This window comes from Hylobates moloch, unplaced genomic scaffold, assembly GCF_009828535.3.
Source record: "Hylobates moloch isolate HMO894 unplaced genomic scaffold, HMol_V3 SCAFFOLD_5, whole genome shotgun sequence".
Lineage (NCBI taxonomy): Eukaryota > Metazoa > Chordata > Mammalia > Primates > Hylobatidae > Hylobates > Hylobates moloch.
In genome coordinates, this window is record NW_026652280.1 from 18,084,797 (window position 1) to 18,110,669 (window position 25,873).

Consider the following 25,873-nt stretch of genomic DNA (forward strand, 5'->3'; position numbering starts at 1 on the left):
GGTCTGTCTCAAAAAAAAAAAAAAAAAAAAAAATAGGTATTTACTTGGTGAGTCTGGGTTTGAAAGGAATGGATGAAGTACATGGAGATGGTAGCAAGAGCATGGGATCCATGTGTTGCCTACTAAGAGTGTGGCCAGACATGAGAAGTTTGGACAGAACAAGGTGTGTGTTGGTGAACGTTTGCTATCAGCAGTGTGAAGGGAAGGGTGAGACAAAGAGAGCAAGTGTCACAAAACGAATCTTAAAAAGAAGTTTTCAATCTCCCATTTGGCTCAGACTTCAAGTCCTGGAATTAAAGGCAGGTCAGTTCTATATTCTGGGCTTTAAAAGAGCCCACTGCCAACCGGATGCATACTGTGTGGCACTGCTTGGCTTTCCTCCTGTGGAATCATCAGTTCTTTGAATTACATTTCCAAAGGTTTCAATTTATTCACTGGAATAAAGATAACACTGCACATTTATTTCTGCTTAGGGACTAACAGGATATTACAGGATCAAACACACACCAAATCCATATCTTTGGCTGGGGTCATAGTCACTCATGGGGAACTGTGTCTTTGTGATCTGTGTCTTTTGCTTGGCACTGCCACGCAGAGACAATTTCACAGCTCTGGTAGTGCTCCTCCTGCCTTTTTCTGTTTTGGTCACCACCCCAAGGAGACAAAACAGAAATTGAGAGACACAGAAATTATTCTTGGTTAATAATTTTACTAAATCCCAAAATGCATTGTTCTTCTGAATCATATTTTTCTTCCTTTCTTTCCCAAAAAATTATGCTCTACTATTTCCCCCCTAAATACTTCTATTGCTTGGTTACCAGAATGTGCTAGCAAAATTAAAATTTATTTCTTCATTATAACAGTGGTATTTGTCAAGGAATAATGAAAATTCCAGAAAAGCATAGATGAATCCATGAATATGATCCACAACCCAACACCAGAGATATCCATTAGATATATGACATTATACAGCATGGGTGTCTAAAATTGGAGTTATACACCCTCCCCCTGACACACAAGTTACAGTTAAGCAAAACAGAAAAATTGAATTCAGAACATTAATATTTTAGGGTAAGGTTATCATTTGTCATTGAATATGTTTTGAAAGCATCTGTATTGTCATTTTACTATAGGTTGTACCATAATTTATTTAATCTATTATTAGACATTTAAGTAATTTCCATATTCTCCTTATTTTAAAATAACATGGCAGTGGAAATTTTCACATTTAAATCGTTGTTGATATCTGTAATTATTTCCTTAATATGATGACTAGCAGTAGAATTCCTGAAAGAGTATAAATATTTTGGAGAATCTCAATACATATTGCCAAACTGCCCTCCTGAATGGCTGTTTAGTTCTATAGCCGATAGGTTAGGGACTGCCATTTTTCTAAGCCTTTACTATCACCAGTATGAAAAAAAAAGGGAATGTAGTAGTATATAATCTAATTTTTATTACATTTATAATATATATTAATCTAGTTATTAATCTTCCATTCCATTTATAAGTTTATTATGTTAATCAATTTGCCTTTTATTGTAAGGTATCTCAAATTCTTGTGGGCATGGATATGTATATGTTTGTTTAATAAGAGTGATATGTTATAAATGCTTTCTTTCATACAGTAATATTTTATACTCTTTGTACATTCACAATCATATTAAAGATTGAAAGCCTGTTAGATTTCTCAGGAATCTTCCCTTTTCCTCATAGCTACTTGGGATAAGAATGCTATCTTTCACTGCTTTTCCATGTTTTGTTTGCTTTTATCTCTAGCACAGGACTAACTATACAAGAGAGCCTCAAAAAAGTGTTTGAACTGAATGCATTTACTGACATGCATAAAGCATGGTTTCCATTTCTTCCCTTAAAGGATATGATTTTTGTTACAAGTTCTAGAAACTTCCACTTTCTATAACACCTATATTTTGTCACTGCGTGGAGACCAACTTACTGTGCTACTTACTCATTTCCATAGCAAGGATAGTGATATTATGCCAAGAAAATTCTTCCCGGTCTAGGGGTCTTGCTGTCATTAGGGCACCTGTTGTAATGTCAACATAGAAAAATCTTCCAGGGTCGCTGCTTCTATCAATGGAGTATCTGCAGAAACATGGATTATGTACATCATTTGCATTTGGGTAAGCATATGACAGCATGCCACATGAGACAACTGAGTGCCTACGATATGAAACATGGTTCCACCACTTCTGAGTTATGGCTACTGGAAGACTGCATTTATGGTTTTATTTGTTCAAAAACAAAAGTCACCTCCTCCTCCAATAAACAAAACAAATATTGCTTCAATTTTCTCATTCAAAAAATGAAATAAGCAGGGTGCCCACAGTCTTGGGGCAGTTTATTTAAATATTGGTTTATGCTATGTAATGCTTGGAATTACCCCAAGAATTTTGGGACATCCTGAGTATCGAGTCGTGTATATATTTGTTTAAAAAGAGTTGTATTCAAATGAATTCTCATAATGCTAATCTGAAACTAGAAAAGGAGAAAAGGTATAGTTTAGTGGTTCCAGTCCTTGTAATTTGTATCAACTATTGAGAAGAAAAGCCTTGTACCAGGCCCTTTCTTAACATGCTAATGACCCACCTTCTGGCAAACACAATAATGGTAATGTATTTGCTAGCTGGAGGGTCCTTAACTATGGTATGCTTTTAGCAGGATGGACCAGATCTGGCTAGGTTGTTTGCTGTAAATAAACCTAGAGTTTATAAATTTGTGGGGTATAGCCTGCTGGAAAATGTCATATAAGTTATGTAATTAATGATGTATAACAAGCAAATGTTCCATCACAAAAATGGATCTTTGTGTTCAAGCAATGCATTTCGTCCATTGCTTCTACCTTGTTCAATCTGGACCAACATGCATCTTTATGCAAGAAAAGGACATTTATAGGCACCTGTGCCTGACAGTTTCAGAGCTCTCCAAGGGGAGAGTGACTCATATTTTGCTGTTGTCTGTATCATTTGAGCCATTAGTTAATTAGGTCCTGGGTAAGATCTGTATTTCCTGTTGAACCTGATTTGGCAATCCAGTTCTGTTGTGTTATCTCACCTGTGTTATCTCGTCTGGTCCCCATCTTGGAAGATTCAACAAATATGGACGGAGGTTCAGGCATGTGGATGTTAAAAACCCTCCATAAGAGGTTTTGATATGTAGCCATGGTTGAGAACCATCAATGAGAACCTTATGTAGTCCTTGGTAAAGGCCAAGTAATTTTTATCATTTTTATTTTTTAATTTTTTTTTTCTGAGGTGGAGTCGTGCTGTCTTGCCTAGGCTGGAGTGCAGTGGCGTGATCTCAGCTCACTGTAGCCTCTGCCTCCTGGGTTCAAGTGATTCTCCTGCCTCAGCCTCCCAAGTAACTGGGATTATAGGTGCCTGCCACCATCCCTGGCTGATTTTTATATTTTCAGTAGAGACAAGGTTTTGCCACGTTGGCCAGTCGGGTCTCAAACTCCTGACCTCAAGTGATCCGCCTGCCTCAGCCTCCCAAAGTGCTGGGATTACAGGTGTGAGCCACCATGTCCGGCCATTTTTATTTTTTTAATTGACAAGTAATAATTATATATATTTATGGCATACAATGTATTTAGATACATGTATACATCATAGAATGATAAAATCAGGCTAATTAACGTGTCTCTTACCTCACATATGTATTTGTTTTTTGCAGTGATACCATTTAAAATCTATTCTTTTAGCTATTTTGAAGTATACAATACGTTATTATGAACTATAGTTACCATGCTGTGCAATAGATCACAGGAACTTACTACCCCTTACTGAAGCTTTGAACTTTTTGACTCTTTTCCCTTTTTACCCACCAGCCTCTGGCAATCACCATTGTACTCTCTACTTCTATGAGTTTGACTTTCTTACATTCTACATGTAACTGAGATCATGTGGTATTTGTCTTTCTGTGCTTGGCTAATTTAGCATAATGTTGTCTAGATTCATCCATCTTGCAAATGACAGGATTTCTTTCTTTTTTAAAGCTGTATTGAATATTTAAGGCTGAAATGAATATTCCATTGTGTATGTATACCACATTATTTTTACCCATTCATCTGTCGATGGGCACTAAGGTTGTTTCTGTATCTTGGCTATTGTGAATAATGCTGCAGTGAATAAGAAAGTAGAGACATTCTTTGACATATTAATTCCAGTTCCTTTGGATATATACCCACAAATGGGATTGTTGGATCATATGGTAATTCTGTTTTTAGTTTTTTGAGGAACCTCCACACTGTTTTCTAAAATGGCTGTACTAACATTCTCATCAACGGTGTGCAAGGGTTCGCTTTTTCTACACACCCCAGCCAACACTTATGTTTCATGTTTTTGACAACAGACATTCTAACATGTGTGAGGTGATACCTCATTGTGGTTTTAATTAGCATTTTCCTGATGATTAGTGATGTTGAGCATTTTCTCATGTATCTATTGGTCATTTGTATGTCTTCTTTTGAGAAATGTCTGTTTAGGCATTTTGCACATTTTTTTAACAGGGTCATTTGTCCTAATTTTGAAATAATATTACAAAGCTATAGTAATTAAAACAGCTGGAATTAAAACAGACACATCAACCAACTAAATAGGATAGAGAGCTCAGAAATCAACTCATGGGTCTACAGTGAATTAACTGATTTTTGACAAAGATTCCAAGAACACATAATGGGGAAAGGACAGTCTCTCCAATAAAGTGTTGAGAAAACTAGATACCCACATGCAGAAGAATGGAAATGGACCCTTATCTGACCCCTTATACAAGAATCAACTTAAAATGGATTAATGACTTAAATGTTGAGACCTGAAACCATCAGACTACTAGAAGAAACCTTAGGGGAAAAGCTCCACAATGTTGGTCTGGGCAATGATTTCTTGGATATGACCCCAAAAGCACATGCAAAAGCAAAAATAGACAAATGGGATTGTGTCAGACTAAAAACTTCTGCACAACAAAGGAAACAGTCAGCAGAGTGAAGAGACAACCCACAGATTGGGAGAAAATATTCTTTTCATAGAATAAGGGGCTAATATTCAAAATATATGAATAACTCAATAACTAGAAAACAACCCTTTTTTTAAAAGACCAGTAATTACAATAGCTGCCATTTGCTGAATATCAGGCACTTTACTATGTACTTAATACACAGCTTCTTTTAAAAATTTTCCAACATCTCTGGGAGGTAGTTATTATCCCAATCAACAGATAAGGAAACTGAGGCTTAAAGAAGTCACTTTTTTTTCTTTCTTTAGAAATGGGTTCTCTTCCTGTCATCCAGGCTGGAGTGGTGCAGTGGCATGACCAAACTCACTGCAGCCTCAAACTCCTCGGCTCCAGTGAACCTTCTGCCTCAGCCTCCTGAGTAGTTGGGACTAGAGGCAGGTACCACCCCACCTGGATAATTAAAATTTTTTTTTTATTTTAAAAGACAGAGTCTTGCTGTGTTGCCCAGGCTGGCCTCAAACTCCTCAAACTCCTACCCTCAAGTGATTTTCCTGCCTCAGTGTCCCAAGTAGCTGGGATTACGGGCATGAGCCACTGCAACTAGCTGAAGTCACTTTTATGCAATTACACAGGTAATAATTTACAGAGGTAAGACTTGAAGCCATCTTTGTGAAGTTATAACTACTGTGTTTGATTTGAAGCCATATATACAAAGTTATAACTACTATGTTCTTACAAATTATTTAAATAGGGACTGGGGAATATATTGGGTTCAAAATTTGATTTAAAGTTGCCAGCAATTGCAATCCATATCTTAACGTTGTGGAGATGGAGAAGCAGCAATTTTGGAGGGAATAAACATTTTCTTTACTGTAGTGCATTGTTTTTCAGATGTAGCTTAGTGGATTGTGAAATCAATTTGGTGGGTTATGATTAGCATAGAAAGAAAATGAAATAGAATAGAATATATGCATGCCAGACTATCACATGCAGTAAGGGTAAATATTGATGTAATATATATATACACACATGTATACAGTTGTGCATATATATCTATTGTTGGTAAAATGTATCAAATACAATGTGTATTTTTTTCTGCAGAGATTCAGGATGGCTATTTAGGAATTAGGAATTAAACAGAAAGCTGATGAGTAAGAGCTAGAGAAATCAGAATCATTTATGTTATGACCCCCTAAGAGTTAGGAAATTTAAGGAAGAAAATTAATGTTTCTCTCTGCCTGTGACCCTATTTAACAGTGATCCCAGGAACTTACTTACAGTGAATGTTCACATTCACTGTATGCCAGGCACTGCTCAGCACACACCACCTATATGGACTCATTTAATCTTTACAATAACACCATGAGGTAGGCACCATTATGATCCTTAGTTTACAGGTAAGAAGTCTGAGAAGTAGAGAGGTTAGGTCCCTTGCCCAAGGTCATAGTGCTGGGAATCAAGCCCAGGCAATCTGGCTGCAGGTTCTGCTCCTTACTGACACATAGTCTATAAGAGATTGTCTAAGGAAACAAGACTTTATCTTTTAAAGATGAGAGTGTGTATTAGTCCATTCTCACACTGCTAATAAAGACATACCCAAGACAGGGTATTTATAGGGAAAGAGATTTATTTGACTCACAGTTCAGCATGGCTGGGAAGGCCTCAGCAAACTTAGAATCATAGTGGAAAGGGACGCAAACATGTCCTTCACGTGGTGGTAGGAGAGAGAATGAGCGCCAAGGGAAGGGGGAAGCCCCTTACAAAACCATCAGATCTTGTGAGAACTCACTCACTATCATGAGAACAGCATGGGGGAAACCACCCCCATGATTCAGTTATCTCTACCTGGTCCCACCCTTGACACATGGGGATTATTACAATTCAAGGTGAGATTTGGGTGGGGACACAGAGCCAAACCGTATCAGAGTGACAGCGGATAGTTGCCTTTTTAATAAAGAAAAACACATGCTTCAGAGTTCATTTAAAATGGACTAGATTATTACTTTTTAAGCATAAATTGTTATTTAGTTTTAAAGTTTACTATTTTAAGAATTGAATTTTCTCTAAAATAAAAAGAAGAAAACACTGATTGGCTCATGACAGTCTTCTCTTTCAGCTCCCCACACATGCAAAGAGCCAGCCATGTGGTCCACGGAGCCATGTCCCTGATGGCAGCTCTCCAGGCTGCAGGCATGATGCCCAGGGGAGAGGCAGCCTATGAGAAAGCAGCTTTCTATACTCAGACCTATGGCACCATAGCGAATGTCACAGATGGCATGGGAGAGGGAGTGATAGAAATAACTAACCCACAGGATCCCTGACAGCACTGCCGGGCTGACACACCAGGAGCCTTCCTCAGAGAAGCCTCCCTCATCGAGGGGAATTCTTCTCTGATTTCCCCAGCGGGGCCTGAATTGAGGGAATAATAGCCTTTGTTTCCCTGAATGGGATGCTGGGTCAATTTTCAGGAGGCAGGAGAAAAATTAAAGGTGTAGATACAGATGGAAAATGAGGAAATTGGGACACACTCGTGAATTACGTAGGTGGTTTTCTTTTCTTAACCATTACATTCTAACCTCCCATGAGCAGAATCGGCATCATGCAGGTACAAAGCTGCCCAGAGCCAGCAGTAGCTGGTGCTTTCTGGGCTCCCTGCTTGTCGCTTAGCTGAGGACATCCTCTGAATTTGGAAGCAGTTTGGAGGTGGGGCATCAGGAACAGGCTGGTTAAATCCACACACATTCTGGGAAGGAACTGGGGGGCAGGCAGTTTCCACATCAGCAGAAGCCTCTTTCAGTTGCCAAATGGCTCAGTATCCTGCTTGCCAAAAAGTCCTTGAGCATGTATCAAAAATTCAGGGGATCCAAGCATTGTCTTTTCATGTACATATCACTAAATCTGGAGATTTTGTTTTGGGGCTTATAAGTAAATGAGGACCAGCATACATTCCTGAACACACCATCAACTTTCTAGAAAGGAGATTATAGAAGTCCTAATAATTTGTTAAATGGCCTTTTATCTGTAACATTTTAACTTCAGGTGATGTGTTGATTTTTTGAATTATTTAATAGATATTTTCTCTTTAAGAATATAACTCTCATTTATTCTTTGTAACAGAAATGCAGATGATGAATTAACCATGCAGCATATAACTATACACATTATTTTAAAAGAAAGTAACTTTAATATGAAAAATAAGGATAAGAAGAGCAGTTTGGTGAAAGATAACAGAAGAAAGGAATTCCCAAATGGGTTTTTAAATGAGAGCTAGAGAGTTCATTAAGTTTTAGGTGCTTTTCCCTCTTAGAGTCTAGGAACCCCATTGTTCTTCTGGGGTCCAGGGACCATTCTTTGTTGCTCTTCGATAGTACAAAGAGTCAGGGACCTCATACCTAGCAATAAGAATTCCTCTTTTTCTTTGCAACCAAAATGCAGAGGGAGAATTATCCCCAGATCTGATCATTGGAATTTCGCATTGCTCCCTGTGCCTGAGCTGTGTCTTATTACCTCTGGCTTTGTGGCCTTGTTCTCACCAATTTTGATCTCAGGATCTGCAGTCCTGCCCCAGAACAGCCCAGTGGACCCTGCCCTGTGCCTCTGGCCTGTTCCCGCTTGCATTCATCCTGCCTGGGTTCTAGTGGAGTAGCCAGACACTCCAATATGAACCTCCCTGATGCTAACGGATGTGCTGGCCAACTGATGGTTTTCAATTGGTCATCATCTGAAGCAGCATTTTCTGTTAGCCAGACAAGATTTCTTCATTTTGTCTACCTCATTTTACTTCATGCCAATAGTGAAAGTTTTATTCTTTAAAGTTTCTCGCATAGAGTCTTCTGTTACAGGAATAGATTAATTAGCCTATGGTGGATTAATACATATATAATTAATAAATTAGGATCAGAAGGTATATATTCTTGGCTTCTGAAAATACACACTATGTTTTGTTTTCATTGTGACTGCTTTGGGGATAATATGGTTGACTAATCTCTCCCCATCCTAGTTTATATTTAAAAAGCTTCAGGTTGAAATACAACATCTATAAAGTTGTTATATAATACATTAGTTGCCTTTGAAAAAATCAAGTATCAGAATTCAAACAAAATCATTTTTGCCATTTTAATGCCTGAACATGTAAAATGTTTACTGGTTGGTTAGAGGAAGTGAATTTGCCCCTAGTACAGTTATTCTCTGGAGAAAGCTGTTCTTGTTAAACTACAGAAGCACGTTTTCATTAAATACAAAACAGCATTAGGTGAGAGAAGCAGCCAGCTGACAGAAAAGGCATTTGATAAAGTGCAGTATGTTTAAAATGTGTTATCTGCACTAAAGCCCTAGATTCATTTTACTGTGTGGCTTTCAACAATTAATGTGACAGATGGCTTCCAACAGCCTTGGAATTCTGATCTTTTGTGTCAAGCTTCATAGGTTTGGCAGCTGGCAGCTGCTCTGGAAGGTTGTGGTGTCAACCTGTCCATCAACTATTTGCACTTTGGTTCCAGTTGATGAGAGATGGCCATGACTGTAAGAGCAGTTCTCATCTTCTTGAGCGGAAGCATCTTGGTTGGAATCTTTAATTCCAAAACATGCTTTGGAGAGAGAGATATGTGGTATTGCCATACAAAGACCCATCTATTTGGCTAGTCTACAAGGCATTGAAGTCACTGACAACCGAAGTATTTCTATGTCTGCTCTTGCTATAGTATGTGGAATATATATAATATATATTGTTTTCCCCAGTTTTAAAAAGTAAAACATGTCAAAGATTCATAAAAGATGGAAGAATGCATAATGATTTCCTTTATGTTTACCACTGAGAGTCAACGGATTTTAACATTTTGACATCTGTGTGTCTGATTATACTTTATCTGAATCAGTAGCTCTCAACCTGGGGTGATTTTGCACCACTTCCCTGGACATTTGGCAATATCTGGGGACATTTTAGGTGGTTACAACTCAGAGAGTGCTATGCATTTCGTGGGTAAAGGCCAGAGATGCTGCTAAACATGGTTCAGTGCACAGGAGAACCGCTCCACAACAACACAGAATTATCCATCCCCAAATGTCAACAGGACCATGATTGAGAACTAAGGTGTGTGTGTGTGTGTGTGTGTGTGTGTGTGTGTATGTGTGTCTCAACCAATTGAAAGTGAATTGTAGACATGACACTTTACTTCTAAATAACCTGCAAGGCCATGTTATTTAAGGAAAAAAAACCAAAAAACTCAAAGAGGAGAGTCTCCAGAAATGGGATAGAGAAGAAAGAAACAAAGGGAAAAGTGCTAGAAAATTACATACAAGGGAAGGGAAGATTCCAGCATATAAGGAAAAGGTGAAATCTATGGAAAAACCTGATTGAGTTGTTGGTCACATCTGGGTCCTTGGCAGAAATGATCTGTATGGTTGTTCCAATTGCCACATCCTCAGGCACCTCCACAGAGTAAAAGCCGGGTTCAAACACAGGGGGCTCGTCCACGTCTTCCACACTGATGTGCACTGTTGTTGTGTCCTGAAATGGGCCCAAGTTCAGAAAACGCATCTCTAGGTGAGGATTGGCTCCCTCCACCTTTAAGGTGTAGCTTTTCTTGCTTTCAAAACTCAGGGGCTGAAAAGTAATGACAGGAAAATTGATTCACCACTGAGGTTCAAGATTCAAAATATGTCAAGTTTCAAAAGGATGCCCAATATTGATGGCTGATGGGAAGATTCTCCAATTCATTAAGTGGGAAAAAGGTAAAGGGGAAAGAAGGGAAATCTTTGTCTTGTTCTGTAGTTCTTGGTCTTAATGTCAGTTTCAACACTTTGGGTAAAGAAGATAAGATATCAGTCACTGCAGAGATAGTTAAGGAAGCCAGTTTGTTAATAGTTTGCCCATTTATTCTGGGCAATCTTGGCTTTAACTTGTTTACCCTTCCAATCAGCCTGGTCTTTAGAGAGATCCTAGGAATCCCCTCACTCCTGGGCCCAATTTGGTACTGCCTCGGTTCTAAAATGAAAAGTTTCATTTCCTAGGACTCTATTCTGTCCCAGGCAAACCAGGACGGTTGGTCACATTATCTTTAGAGGTGCTTGCTCATTTGAAAAGACTTCACAACAATTAAGAGCAAGTTTGTATTCCAAACACAAACTTCCATATATATTCCATATATCTATCTATCCTATCTATCATCTATCTATCTATCTATCTATCTATCTATCTATCTATCTATCTATCTATCTATCATCTATCTATCATCTATCTATCTACTAGAATATTCATTCAACTGAGGCCTAGGCTTTTGTTTTTTTCCTTAAAAAATTATTCTTGGGTACAAAGGCAATATTGATTCTTTTCAAGAAACTGTGCCACACAAGATTCTCAGGTGCTGTGTCACATCAATGTTTGTGTATTTAGTTCATCATACACAATCCCTTTTATTGTTACTATTATTTTTTAAGACGGCATCTCGCTCTGTCACCCAGGCTAGAGTGCAATGGCATGATCTCAGCTCACTGCAACCTCCACCTCCCAAGTTCAAGCGATTCTCCTGCCTCAGCCTCCCAAGTAGCTGGGATTACAGGCATGCGCCACCATGCCTGCCTCATTTTGTATTTTTAGTAGAGACGGGGTTTCGCCATGTTGGTCAGGCTGGTCTCGAACTCCTGACCTCAGATGATCCACCCGCCTCAACCTTCCAAAGTGCTGGGATTACAGGCATGGGCCACCACACCCGGCTGACAATCCCTTTTAAAACTCTTATTTGACCTTTTAGAGTTGAAGAACCCAAGACTTAGGAAGCTCAGAAGCCTGGAGTACGCTGACATGGTTACAGCTCATCCACAAGGACTTTAATTTTGTCTATAAATTTCCATCGCATAAAATATAATTTTTTTGGTTGTTCTCTTTTTTGATTTATTCCTATCTTCAGAATTTTTTTTTCTTCAAAATAAATACAGTGCTCCAGGGCAGAACGTGAACTTAAAATGCTATTTCTGAAGAATAATCTGTTTTTGTTTAAAGCTGATGAACATGTGTGTTTCAAGCAACAAGTATTTCAGAACATCAATATTTTTTAAAAATCTTGGAATGTTAAGTCCCACAAAATAACAGTGGATAGCAAAGCAGTTACTAGAACTTAAAAGTTGTGTGTCAACATAGCAATAACTTACATTTTTCTAGCCAAACATCACTTTTTTTCATAAAATATGTTGAATGGCTGCACATTTCACGTTAGAGAGAGGCATGTACCCATTTAAACAACTGCGTTGCTTTTCAGAAAAAAAGATCGGTAGGTGTTGTTTTAACTAGATTTGTTCTTTTCTTTTCTTTCTTAAAAAAAAAAAAAAAAAATCAACTTTTTGGCCAGGAGCAGTAGTTCATGCCTGTAAGCCTGACATTGTAGGAAGCTGAGGTGGGAGGATCGCTTGAGGCCAAGATTTCGAGACCAGCCAAGACAACCTAGTAAGACCCACATCGCTACCAAAAAAAAACAAAAAAAATTAGCCGGGCGTGGTGGCATGTGCCTGTAATCCCAGCTACTTGGGAGGCAGAGGCAGGAGGATGGTTTGAGCTTAGTTTAGAGTGAGCTATGATGGCACCACTGCACTCTAGCCTGAGTGACAGAGAGACACCCTGTCTCAACAAAATTACATTAAAAATGGATGCATAATAGATGTACATATTTTCAGGGTACATGTAATAATTTAATGCATTCATATAATTGTTATTTTCAAATTTTAATAAAGTTTTTTTGTTTTGTTGCTGTTGTTGGGTTACTGCTTGTTTATGATTTACTTAGTGCCAGACATAGTGCTTCCTGTTTCTTGGGTCGCCAGCCATTTCCATCCAAACCAAGAAGCCCCATTCAAACCCAGACGCCCATCTCCACCAGCCAGCCTGCCTCCCTAGTTGTCATTGAAAAGGCAAGGTTTTCATAAACAGGGAAATCTGCTGGTCAGATTAATGGTATATTTGAAGGACCATTTTACCAATTCATTTAATGCTTGCTCCCTAAATCGAAACATTTTTCTTTCCTGGTAAATTATATTATACGCTCTTAAAATTCTTTATGTATTTGCAACACAATTGTGGACACTGTTGTTCATGTTAGATTTGAGCTAGGCAAAACTTGTTTTCCCTTTAATTTTAAATCATTTTTCTAATTTTGTGTGAAATTTGTATGTTTGAAAAAATAAGATATTTACATACATACATTAAAATTTATTTTTTAGTATAAAGTTTGCAGGTTTTGACTAGTGTATTCAGTCATGTGTCTACCGTGATAATCAAGCTATAGAGCTGTTTCATCACCCCGTGACCCTCACTCTGTGCCCCTTTGTAGTCAGCCTCTCCCCTCCCACCCAGTCATGTATTATGTTCTGTCTCTATTGCAAGAATGTCATATAATGTCAGATAAATTGCATTCAGTATGTAATATTTTGAGTTAGGGTTCTTTCACTTAGCGTGATGCATTTGAGATGCATCCATGTTGCATGAATGAGGAGGTTTTTTTTTTTTTTTTTTTTTTTTTACAGAGTCTCACTCTGTCACCTAGGCTGGAGTGCAGTAGTATGATCTGGGCTTACTGCAATCTCTGCCTCCCGGGTTCAAGCGATTCTTCTGCCTCAGCCTCCCAAGTAGCTGGGACTACAGGTGTGTGCCACCATGCCTGGCTAATTTTTGTATTTTCAGTAGAGGCGGGGTTTCATTATGTTGGCCAGGCCGGTCTTGAACTCTTGACCCCAGGTGATAGGCCCACCTCGGCCTTGGCCTCCCAAAGTGCTGGAATTACTGGCGTGAACCACTATGCCTGGTGAGTTTGTTTTTTTTTATTTCCAAGTAGTATTCTGTTGTATGGAAGTACAACAGTTGATTTATCCATTCTTGACTAGAGATACATTTGTGTTTTTTTTCCAATTTCTGACAGTTATGAATAAACCTACTATAAATATTTACATACAGGTTTTTGTGTGAGCATAAAATTTCATTTCACTGGGGTAAATACCTAGGACTGGAGTTGTAGGATTGTATAGTAAATATATTTTTAACTTTATAAGGAACTTCCAAATGAATTTTCAGAAAGGCAGTACCAGCTTAAATTCCCACCAGGAGTGTATGAAAGCTCTAATTTCTCCAAATCTTTGTCAGCACTTGGTTTTGCCAGTGTTAAAATTTTTATCTATCCTAGTGTGTGTTAAGTGGTGTCTCATTGTGGTTCTGATTTGCACTTCCTTACTGCCTTGTGATGCGTCTTTCTATGTCTTCTTGAGGAGCTTTCTATGTCTTCTTGAGGACATCTTTGTATATTTTATATTCAAGTCCATTATCAGACATACGATTTGCAAATATTTTCTCCTAGTCTGTGATTTGTCTTTTCATTCTCTTAACAGTGTCCTTTATTATTATTATTATATAATAATAGTCCTGGGATACACGTGCAGAACGTGCAGGTTTGTTACGTAGGTATACCTGTGCCATGGTGGTTTGCTGTCCCTATTAACCTGTCATCTACATTAGGTATTTCTCCTAATGCTATCCCTCCCCTTGTACCCCACCCCTGACAGGCCCTGGTGTGTGATGTTCCCCTCCCTGTGTCCATGTGTTCTCATTATTCACCTCCCACTTATGAGTGAGAACATGCAGTGTTTAGTTTTCTGTTCATGTGTTAGCTTGCTGAGAATGATGGTTTCATCCACGTCCCTGAAAAGGACATGAACTCATCCTTTTTTATGACTGCATAATATTCCATACTGTATATGTGCCACATTTTCTTTATCCAGTCTATCATTGATGGGCATTTGGGTTGGTTCCAAGTCTTTGCTATTGTGACAGTGCTGCAATAAATGTACGTGTGCATGTGTCTTTATAGTAGAATGATTTATAATCCTTTGGGTATATACCCAGTAATGGCATTGCTGGGTCATATGGTATTTCTGGTTCTAGATCCTTGAGGAATCACCACACTGTCTTCCACAATGGTTGAACTAATTTGCACTCCCACCAACAGTGTAAAAAAGCATTCCTATTTCTCCACATCCTCTCCAGCATCTGTTGTTTCCTGACTTTTTTAATGATCACCATTCTAACTGGCATAAGATGGTATCTCAATATAGTTCTGATTTGCATTTCTCTAATGACTGGTGATGATGAGTTTTTTTCCATGTTTGTTGGCTGCATAAATGTCTTCTTTTGAGAAGTGTATATTCATATCCTTTGCCCACTTTTTGATGGGGTTGTTTTTTTTTCTTGTAAATTTGTTAAGTTCGTTGTAGATTCTGGATATTAGACCTTTGTCAGATGGATAGATTGCAAAAATTTTCTCCCATTCGGTAGGTTGCCTGTTGAATTTGATGATAGTTTCTTTTGCTGTGCAGAAGCTCTTTAGTTTAATTCAATCCCATTTGTCAATTTTGGCTTTTGTTGCCATTGCTTTTGGTGTTTTAGTCATAAAGCCTTTGCCCATACCTATGTCCTGAATGGTATTGCCTAGGTTTTCTTCTAGGGATTTTATGGTTTTAGGTCTTATGTTTAAGTTTTTAATCTATCTTGAGTTAGTGTTGGTATAAGGTGTAAGGAAGGGGTCCAGTTTGTTTTCTGCATATGGCTAGCCAGTTTTCCCAACATCATTTATTAAATAGGAAATCCTTTCCCCATTGATTGTTTTTGTCAGGTTTGTCAAAGATCAAATAGTTGTAGATGTGTGGCATTACTTCTGAGGCTTCTGTTCTGTTCCATTTGTCTATATATCTCTTTTGGTACCAGTACCATGCTGTTTTGGATACTGTAGCCTTGTACTATAGTTTGAAGTCAGGTACTGTGATGCCTCCAGCTTTGTTATTTTTGCTTAGGATTGTCTTGGCTATACAGGCTCTTTTTTGGTTCCATATGAAATTTAAAAGAGTTTTTTCTAGTTCTGTGAAGAAAGTCAATGGTAGCTTTGATGGGGATAGCATTGAATCTATAAATTACTTTGGGCAGTGTGGCCATTTTCACAATATTGAGTGTTCCTGTCCATGAGCATGGAATGTTTTTTCATTTGTTTGTGTCCTCTCTTACTTCCTTGAGCAGTGGTTTGCAGTTTTCCTTGAAGAGGTCCTTCACATCACTTGTAAGTTTGATTCCTAGATATTTTATTCTCTTTGTAGCAATTGTGAATGAGAGTTCACTCATGATTTGGCTCTCTATTATTGGTGTATAGGAATTGTTGTGATTTTTGAACATTGATTTTGTATCCTGAGACTTTGCTGTAGTTGCTTATCAGCTTAAGGAGATTTTGGGCTGAGATGATGGGGTTTTCTAAGAATACAATCATGTCATCTGCAAACAAAGACAATTTGACTTCCTCTTTTCCTATTTGAATACCCTTTATTTCTTTCTCTTGCCTGATTGTCCTGGCCAAAACTTCCAATACTATGTTGAATAGGAGTGGTGAGAGAGGGCATCCTTGTCTTGGGCCAGTTTTCAAAGGGAATGCTTCCAGCTTTTGCTCAATCTGTATGATATTGGCTGTGGGTTTGTCATAAATAGCTTTTATTATTTTGAGATACGTTCCATCAATACCTAGTTTATTTAGAGTTTTTAGCATGAAGAGGTATTGAATTTTATTGAAGGCCTTTTCTGCATCTATTGAGATAATCATGTGGTTTCTGTCATTGGTTCTGTTTATGTAATGGATTACATTTATTGATTTGCATATGTTGAACCAGCCTTGCATCCCAGAGATGAAGCCAACTTGATCGTGGTGGATAATCTTTTTGATGTGCTGCTGGATTCAGTCTGCCAGTATTTTATTGAGGATTTTCATATCGATGTTCATCAGGGATATTGCCCTGAAATTTTCTTTTTTTGTTGTGTCTTTGCCAGGTTTTGGTATCAGGATGATCCTGGCCTCATAAAATGAGTTATGAAAAACAGAGTTTTTCTACTGTTTGGAATAGTTTCAGAAGGAATGCTAGCAGCTCCTCATTGTACTTCTGGTGGAATTCGGCTGTGACTCTGTCTGGTCCTGGGCTTTTTTTGGTTGGTAGGCCTCAACTACTGCTTCAATTTCAGAACTTGTTATTGGTCTACTCAGGGATTCAACTTCTTCCTGGTTTAGTCCTGGGAGGGTGTATGTGTCCAGGAATGTATCCATTTCTTCTAGATTTTTTAGTTTATTTGCATAGAGGTGTTTATAGTATTCTCTGATGGTAGTTTGTATTTCTGTGGGATCAGTGGTGATATCCCCTTTATCATTTTTTATTGTGTCTATTTGATTCTTCTCTCTTTGCTTTTTTATTAGTCTGGCTAGCAGTTTGTCTATTTTGTTAATCTTTTCAAAAAACCAGCTCCTGGATTCACTGATTTTTTTGAAGGTTTTTTTGTGTCTCTATTTCCTTCAGTTCTGCTCTGATCTTAGTTACTTCTTGTCTTCTGCTAGCTTTTGAATTTATTTGCTTTTGCTTCTCTAGTTCTTTTAATTGTGATGTTAGGGTGTCGATTTTAGATCCTTCCCACTTTCTCCTGTGGGCATTTAGTGTTATAAATTTCCCTGTAAACACTGCTTTAGCTGTTTCCCAGAGATTCTGGTATGTTGTTCTGGTTTCAAAGAACTTTATTTCTGCCTTAATTTCATTATTTACCCAGTAGTTATTCAGGAGCAGGTTATTCAGTTTCCATGCAGTTATGTGTGTTTTGAGAGAGTTTTTTAATCCTGAGTTCTAATTTGATTGCACTGTGGTCTGAGATACTGTTTGTTATGATTTCCATTCTTTTGCATTTGCTGAGGAGTGTTTTACTTCCAGTTATGTGGTCAATTTTAGATTGGTGATATGGTGCTGAGAAGAATGTATATTCTGTTGATTTGGGGTGGAGAGTTCTGTAGATGTCTATTAGGTCTGCTTGGTCCAGGGCTGAGTTCAAGTACTGAATATCCTTGTTAATTTTCTATCTCGTTGATCTGTCTAATATTGACAGTACGGTGTTAAAGTCTCCCACTATTATTGCGTGGGAGTCTAAGTCTCTTTGTAGGTCTCTAAGAACTTGCTTTATGAATCTGGGTGCTCCTGTATTGGGTGCATGTATATTTAGGATAGGTAGCTATTCTTGTTGCATTGATACCTTTACCATTCTGTAATGCCCTTCTTTGTCTTTTTTGATCTTTGTTGGTTTAAAGTCTGTTTTATCAGAGACTAGGATTGCAACCCCTACTTTTTTTTTTTTTTTTTTTTGCTCTCCATTTGCTTGGTAAATATTCCTCCATCCCTTTATTTTGAGCCTATGGTTGTCTTTGCATGTGAGATATGTCTCCTGAATACAGCACACCGATGGATCTTGACTCCATCCAATTTGCCAGTCTGTGTCTTTTAATTGGGACATTTAGCCTGTTTACATTTAAGGTTTATATTGTTATGTGTGAATTTGATCCTGTCATTATGATGCCAGCTGGTTATTTTGCCTGTAAGTTGATGCAGTTTCTTCATCGTGTCAATGGTCTTTACAATTTGCTATGTTTTTGTAGTGGCTGGTACCAGTTTTTCCTTTCCGTATTTAGCGCTTCCTTCAGGAGTTCTTGTAAGGCAGGCCTAGTGGTGACAAAATCTCTCAGCATTTGCTTGTCTGTAAAGGATTTTATTTCTCCTTCACTTATGAAGCTTAGTTTGGCTGGATATGAAATTCTGGGTTGAAAATTCTTTTCTTTAAGAATGTTGAATGTTGGCTCCCACTCTCTTCTGGCTTGTAGGGTTTCTGCAAAGAGATCCACTGTTGGCCTGATGGTCTTCCCTTTGTGGGTACCTGATCTTCCTCTCTGGCTGCCCTTAACATTTTTTCCTTCATTTCAACCTTGGTGAATCTGACGATTATGTGTCTTGGGGTTGCCCTTCTCGAGGAGTATCTTTGTGATGTTCTCTGTATTTCCTGAATTTGAATGTTGGCCTATCTTGCTAGGTTGGGGAAGTTCTCCTGGATAATACCCCAAAGAGTGTTTTCCAACTTGGTTCCATTCTCCCTGTCACTTTCAGGTACACCAATCAAACGTAGGTTTGGTCTTTCCACGTAGTCCCATATTTCTTGGAGGGTTTGTTCATACGTTTTCATTCTTTATTTCTCTAATCTTGTCTTTATGCTTTTTTCATTAAGTTGATCTTCAATTGCTGATATCCTTTCTTCCACTTGATCAATTTGACTACTGATACTTGTGTATGCTTAACGAAGTTCTCGTGCTGTGTTTTTCAACTTCATCAGGTTATTTATGTTCTTCTCTAAACTGGTTATTCTAGTTAGCAATTCCTCTAACGTTTTTTCAAGGTTCTTAGCTTCCTTGCATTGTGTTAGAACATGCTCCGTTAGCTCGGAAAAGTTTGTTATTACCCACTTTCTGAAGCCCACTTCTGTCAATTTGTCAAACTCATTCTGCGTCCAGTTTTGTTCCATTGCTGGTGAGGAGTTGTGATCCTTTGGAGGAGAAGAGGTGTTCTGGTTTTTGGAATTTTCAGCCTTTTTGTGCTGGTTTTTCCTCATCTTCGTGGATTTATCTACCTTTGGTCTTTGATGTTGGTGACCTTTGGATGGAGTGTCTGTGTGGATGTCCTTTTTGTTGATATTGATGCTATTCACTTCTGTTTGTTAGTTTTCCTTCTAACAGTCAGGTTCCTCTGCTGCAGGTCTGTTGGAGTTTGCTGGAGGTCCGCTCCAGACCCTGTTTGCCTGGGTATCACCAGCAGAGGCTGCAGAACAGCAAAGATTGCTGCCTGTTCCTTCCCCTGGAAGGTTCTTCACAGAGGGGCACCTGCCGGATGCCAGCCAGAGCTCTCCTCTGTGAGGTGTCTGTTGACCCCTGCTCAGAGGTGTCTCCTAGTCAGGAGGCACGGGGGTCAAGGACCTACTTGAGGAGGCAGTCTGTCCCTTAGAGCTTGAGTGCTGTGCTGAGAGAGTCACTGCTGTCTTCAGAGCCGGCAGGCAGGAGAATTTAAGTCTGCTGAAGCTGTGCCCACAGCCGCCCCTTTCCCCAGGTGCTCTTTCTTAGGGAGGTGGGAGTTTTATCTATAAGCCCCTGACTGGGGCTGCTGCCTTTCTTTCAGAGATGCCCTGCACAGAGAGGAGGAGTCTAGAGAGGCAGTCTAGGTACTGTGGCTTTGCAGAGCTGCGGTGGGCTCTGCCCAGTTCGAACTTCCTGGTGGCTTTGTTTACACTGCGAGGGGAAAACTGCCTACTCAGTCCTCAGTAATGGTGGACCCCCCTCCCTCCGCCAAGCTCCAGTGTCCCAGGTCGACTACAGACTGCAGGGCTGGCAGCGAGAATTTCAAGCCAGTGGATCCTAGCTTGCTGGGCTCCATGGGGGTGGGATCCACTGAGCTAGACCACTTGGCTCCCTGGTTTCAGCCCCCTTTCCAGGGGCATGAATGGTTCTGTCTCACTGGCATTCCCGGTGCCACTGGGGGTAAAACAAAACAAAACAAAACAACAACAAAAAAACTGCAGCTAGTTTGGTGTCTGTTCAAATGGCTGCCCAGTTTTATGCTTAAAACCCAGGTCCCTGGAGGTGTAGGCACCCAGGGGAGTCTCCTGGTCTGCTGGTTGCAAAGACCATGGGAAAAGCGTAATATCTGGGCCAGAATGCACTGTTCCTTACAGCACAATCCCCCATGGCTTCCCTTGGCTAGGAGAGGGAGTTCCGTGACCCCTTGCACTTCCCAGGTGAGGCGATGCCCCACCCTGCTTCAGCTCACCTTCCGTGGGCTGCACCCACTATCTAACCAGTCCCATTGAGATGAGCCGGGTACCTCAGATGGAAATGCAGAAATCACCTGCCTTCTGCATTGATCTCGCTGGGAGCTGCAGACTGGAGCTTTTCCTATTCAGCCATCTTGCCACAACAGTGTCCTTTGAAGAGCAGAAACTCTTAACTTTGATGAAGTCTTACTTTTTCTTTGGTGGGTTGGGATTCTGGTGTAATATGGAATACATCTTTGTCCAATCAGGATTACAAAGATTTTTCTCCTATGTTTCCTTTTAGAAATTTTATAGCTTTAGGTTTTTACATTTAGGTGCATGATTCATTTTGAGTTTTTTGTGGGGGTATAACTGAGGTTTACTTCTTTATTTTTTTGCAGACAGTATCCAATTGTTCCAGCATCTGTTGAAAGCACTAGCGTGAGTTTTTAATTATTACTGAAATTCTTTTTAAGTAAGTTACTTAAGACTTTTAAACTATCTAAGATTATTGTCTCCCTCACTTCCACATTTAAAATGGAAACAAAACATTGCCCTCAATTCTCTAAACTTTATTATTTATTTAATTATTTATATACTGACACAAACTGTTGCTTATGTTGCCCAGGCTGGTCTCAAACTCCTAGGCTTAAGAGATCCTCCCACCTCCATCCCAAGAAGCTGCAACCACTATGCTCAGCTCTTAAAATTTAAATTGCCCACACTTGATGTATGAGTTTTGGCTTTTCCCTCTTGAATAGTTTGTGTCCTTTTTATTTTAAATATCAAATAATTATTTATTTCTATATTCATAATAGAAAATAAAAAAGTAATAATATCTGGGAACCCAATTTCCAAATTCAAGAAATTTCTTCAAGTTAGAGGATACAAAAACAAAAAGCCATTATATCCTTAAAAATTGATCATGAAAATTATGGCACAAAATAGTAATGAAATTTTAATTACTAATTAAGGAGGATTAAGTATTCCTTTCTTTGTTCTCACAGCACATTATTATACTTCCTTTATAGCTTTTCTTTTGTATTACAAATATTTCTTTCTGGGTTGATCCCACTCCCCATACTCAAGGGCAAAAGCTGTGACTTAGTCAGATTTTTATTCCCCAGTGCCTAGCAAAACCAGAAACTCAAAAGGTAGCAAAAACCTAAAAACATTGTTACATTGAACAGTGCAAAAAAGTTTCTCAATGTGAGTATTAACATTTACTGGTTGAGTGATAGTATATACAGATTTTATTAATGTATTTCAGTAATTTATGATGCACAGTTTTTCATATTTTGATATTTTAGAAATACTGTTGCTTCTCCAATTGATAACACCTTATAATTGCTATAGTGTCAATGGGAGGCAAAGGGAGCTTTATAAGCAGTAGTTGTTACTGCCCATGCAAGCCAGACCTAGTCAAAGCTGTCCATGTTGTACTTTAGCGGAGTTCTGCACATTGTTGGTACCGCACATGTTGAGCTTTATTGCCTTCTAAAATGTCTTTAAAAATATTATATTATGATTTGGCATTGAAACAAGATTTATTGTGTAGGGAGAACGGCATGGAAACAGCAGCATGGAGTGAATCCAACATTGGTGAAACAAATTTGTATACCTGTGCCTATAAGAGTACTTTATAAACACTAAACTAAGAAATAAGAAAGCATTGTATTATTTAAATTGGCAAGGACTTTTCTTAAATGACTCATAAAACAATGATGAGATTTATAATTCATGACATCTCAGATTTGATGAAATATAGAATTTTTGTTCTTTGTGACCTGCCTAAGAAGAGAATGGACTCTAAACAATTGCTTCTTGTTGTCGTAAGACAGAAGATATGCAGAAGACTAGAAAATGGTACATCATGCTCGTTCAGAATAAAGAACATCCTGAAAATTACATATTTCAAGTTATACTTCAAGCATTTAAGAGACTGAAAATCGATTGATTGATTACTTAAAAGCTAAAAAGACGCAAGGTACTGGGTGGTAATCAGTGTGGTTTCCTAAAGACCCAATTCTATCAATTCAACTCAATTTCTCTTTTTGAAAAAGTATGTGCTTCTTAGACAAATAATAGGCCCAAGGGAAGTAAATCAAAAGCAGAACTTTTGTTTCAATTTTATATGACATTATTAATGACAAAGTGGGAAGATGAGTATGGAGCAGACATCTGAGTGAATGTTGTTCCAAAGGCATAGACTGAGCAGTCAGTGGCCTCTAAAATATTTATTATATGTGATTTGTCCATCTACCCAACTTATTGACCTTTTTCTTAATTCCATTTTCTGGCAGCTCATAAGTTCAGAAGAGAAATCAAAGTGACCTTAGCAAAATTGATATGTATTTTGATTAAACATGGATATCGTTTTAGTAATGACAGTGAAAAACAGTACTCCGTCTTAAGAGGCTTCATCTTTTCTGCAGGTGAGGGAGCTGAAGAAAACACGTTTGGAGATTTCTTTCAGAGACAGAGTTGTTACAGGTAATAGACTTTTTAAAACAAATGGCTTGTAATAGAGTCTAAACTACGTTGTGATAATCTGACATAAATTAATATTATTTTATTGTTTAGAATTATCTCAGACATTATTTTAAGACATAAGATAACATTTAAATATTGAGAATCCTGAAAGTTCTTTTTCCAGTTGCTTAATTGTTTGAATAGAGTTTTCGTACTAAAGAAACAATAAAGCTGGTTGTGGTGGCTCATGCCTATAATCCCAGCTTGATCTCAGGAGTTTGAGACCAGCCTGGAAAACATAGGGAGACCTTGTCTCTACAAAAACAAAACAAAACAACAACAACAACAAAAATAGGTGGCTGTGGCACGATCATGGCTCACTGCAGCCTTGACCGCTTGGGCTCAAGCAGTCCTTCCACCTCATCCTCTTGAGTAGCTGGGACTACCGGCTGCAGTGAGCCATGAGCATGCCATTGCACTCCAGCTTGGGCGACAGAGAGACACCGTGTCTCAAACAAACAATAACACAAAAACTAGGTGGCTGTGGGGGCACATGCCTATAGTCCCAGCTAGTTAGGATGGTGAGGTGGAAGGATTGCTTGAACCCAAGAGGTCAAGGCTGCAGTGAGCCATGATTGTGCCACTGCACCCCAGCTTGGGTGACAGAGTGAGACCGTCTCAAACAAATAAACAAGAAAGAAAAAACCCAATAATTCAAAAATTTGAGCATTTCCCTTATTTACAGATACTAGTTATGGCTAGCAATATATTATTGTTTACTTGAGGCATGCCACGTAGTAGGGGAACCTATGACATATACCAAAATAGTATTGTTATTTTAATCACCTATTATAATTCTAGCATGTGTTATTCTCAAAGAATGAGAATAAGAAATTACAGTATTTTAATTACATCTAGATTTATTTGATAATTTAGAAGTTAATCTGAGCCTTTTGCATTGTTTCAAGGTCATTGTTTACAGGATAGAAAGATTTCTGGTTGGTGGAATTCTGGATCCTTTGCTGTGATTCTGTTCCTTTGCTGTGATTGATTGCATCTTAAATAAATACAGGACAAACATATGAACTCGTCCCTTATTCCCTTCTAAAGCAGTGTTAATTCTATCAAATAGCTTAGAAAAAAGTTATTATAAACACACATTAACTTGAGTTACATTTTAATGTTATAACTGTGGTTTTTGTCACGGTTGTCAGTGGCCTTCATGTTCCTAAAGTCTTTGATGAATTCCTGATGTTCTTATTTGACCTGTAGCAGCGTTTGTCACAGGTGATCACTCCATCCCTTGGAAGCACGTTCTTCATGCCTTCAGGACACTGCACTTCCTCCATTTTCCTCCTGCCTCCATGGTCGCCCCTCAGTCTCCTTGCCTGTCCTTACACTTCCCCTGACCTCTTCATGTTGGGGTGCCTCAGGGCTTGTTTCTCTGTCCTCTTTCTGTCTATGCTCAATCCCTTGGAATCTCATTTGTTTTATTTGCTTTAAGTACCATCTATATGCTTATGACTCCCAGATTCATATTTCCAGCACAGGACCCTTCTACAAACTCCTCACTCTTATAACCAAAGCCATGACACATCTCTACTTGATGTCTAATAGACTCTGCAAATGTCACATGTATGTCCAGAACTGAATTCCAATACTTGTCACCCCTGCCGCCTGCTCTACCTGCAGACTTCCCTGTCTCAGTTAATGGCAACTCCATTCTTCTTGTTGCTCGGTTGACTCTTCTCTTTCTTCCATATCCTCATGCACGTTTTTAGGAAATCCTGTTGGCTCTACTTTCAAAATATGTACAGATTCTGACCACTTCTTATCACCTCCATTCCCACTACTTAGGTGAAACCCTCATCATCTCTCATGTGGATTATTGCAATAGCTTCTCAGCTGGTCTCCCTCTTTCCGTCCTTCTCTCCTTAAACTCCCCCTACCTCAACACAGCCTACTGAGTATTTTATAATGAAAACCGAGTCATGTCATACATCTGTTAAAAATCCTTGAGTCATTTCCGACTTTACTCAGAGTAAAAACCAAAGTCCTTATAGTTAGCCTATATGGTCCTAAATGATCTAGCTCCTTTGTTAACTTTTCACACCTCATCTCCTAAGAGCTCCCCCCTCCACTCAGCCTTATGACCCCACTGTTGCTGTTCTCAAAATACAACAGGCATGGTCCTACCTCAAAGCCTTTGCACTGGCTGTCCTTTTGCTTGGAACACTTTCCTCAATAGTTCATGCCCATTTCTTCTCTTTAGGACTGCCATGTACACTTTTCACAGAGAGTCATTGATAGGGCACCTCCCACACTGTCAACCTGTTTAACTCAGTGGTATGACTCTGCTCACGTAAGTCTTTGCATAAATGCCACTTCTCTGTGATACCAGTCCCAACCACCCAATTTATTTATTTAATTTTATTTTTCCATAAGTTATTGGGGTACAGGTAGTATTTGGTTACATGAGTAAGTTCTTTAGTGCTGATTTGTGAGATTTTGGTGCACCCATCACCTGAGCAGTATACACTGCGCCATATCTGTAGTCTTTTATCCCTCGCCCCTCTACCACTCTTCCCTCCAAGTCCCCAAAGTCCACTGTATCATTCTTACGCCTTTGTGCCTCAAAGCTTAGCTCCTACTTATCAGTGAAAACAGACGATGTTTGGTTTTCCATTCCGGAGTTACATCACTTAGAACAATAGTCTCCAATCAGCCAGGTGCAGTGGCTCACACCTGTAATCCCAGCAC

The 25,873-nt window shown here is 38.8% G+C and overlaps 1 protein-coding gene across 3 annotated transcripts in view; it reads right to left on the bottom strand.

The window, feature by feature from the left end:
• Positions 1–25,873, bottom strand: part of CDH20 (cadherin 20) — a 220,088-nt gene that overhangs the window by 17,083 nt on the left and 177,132 nt on the right. For all 3 annotated transcript variants that reach the window (XM_032152130.2, XM_058438290.1, XM_032152131.3), the window contains exons 7-8: positions 10,323–10,576; positions 1,970–2,106 (exon numbers count right to left, since the gene is read on the bottom strand). In XM_032152130.2, coding sequence (XP_032008021.1) covers positions 1,970–2,106; positions 10,323–10,576 — 391 coding nt within the window. The remainder of the gene's footprint in view (positions 1–1,969; positions 2,107–10,322; positions 10,577–25,873) is intronic.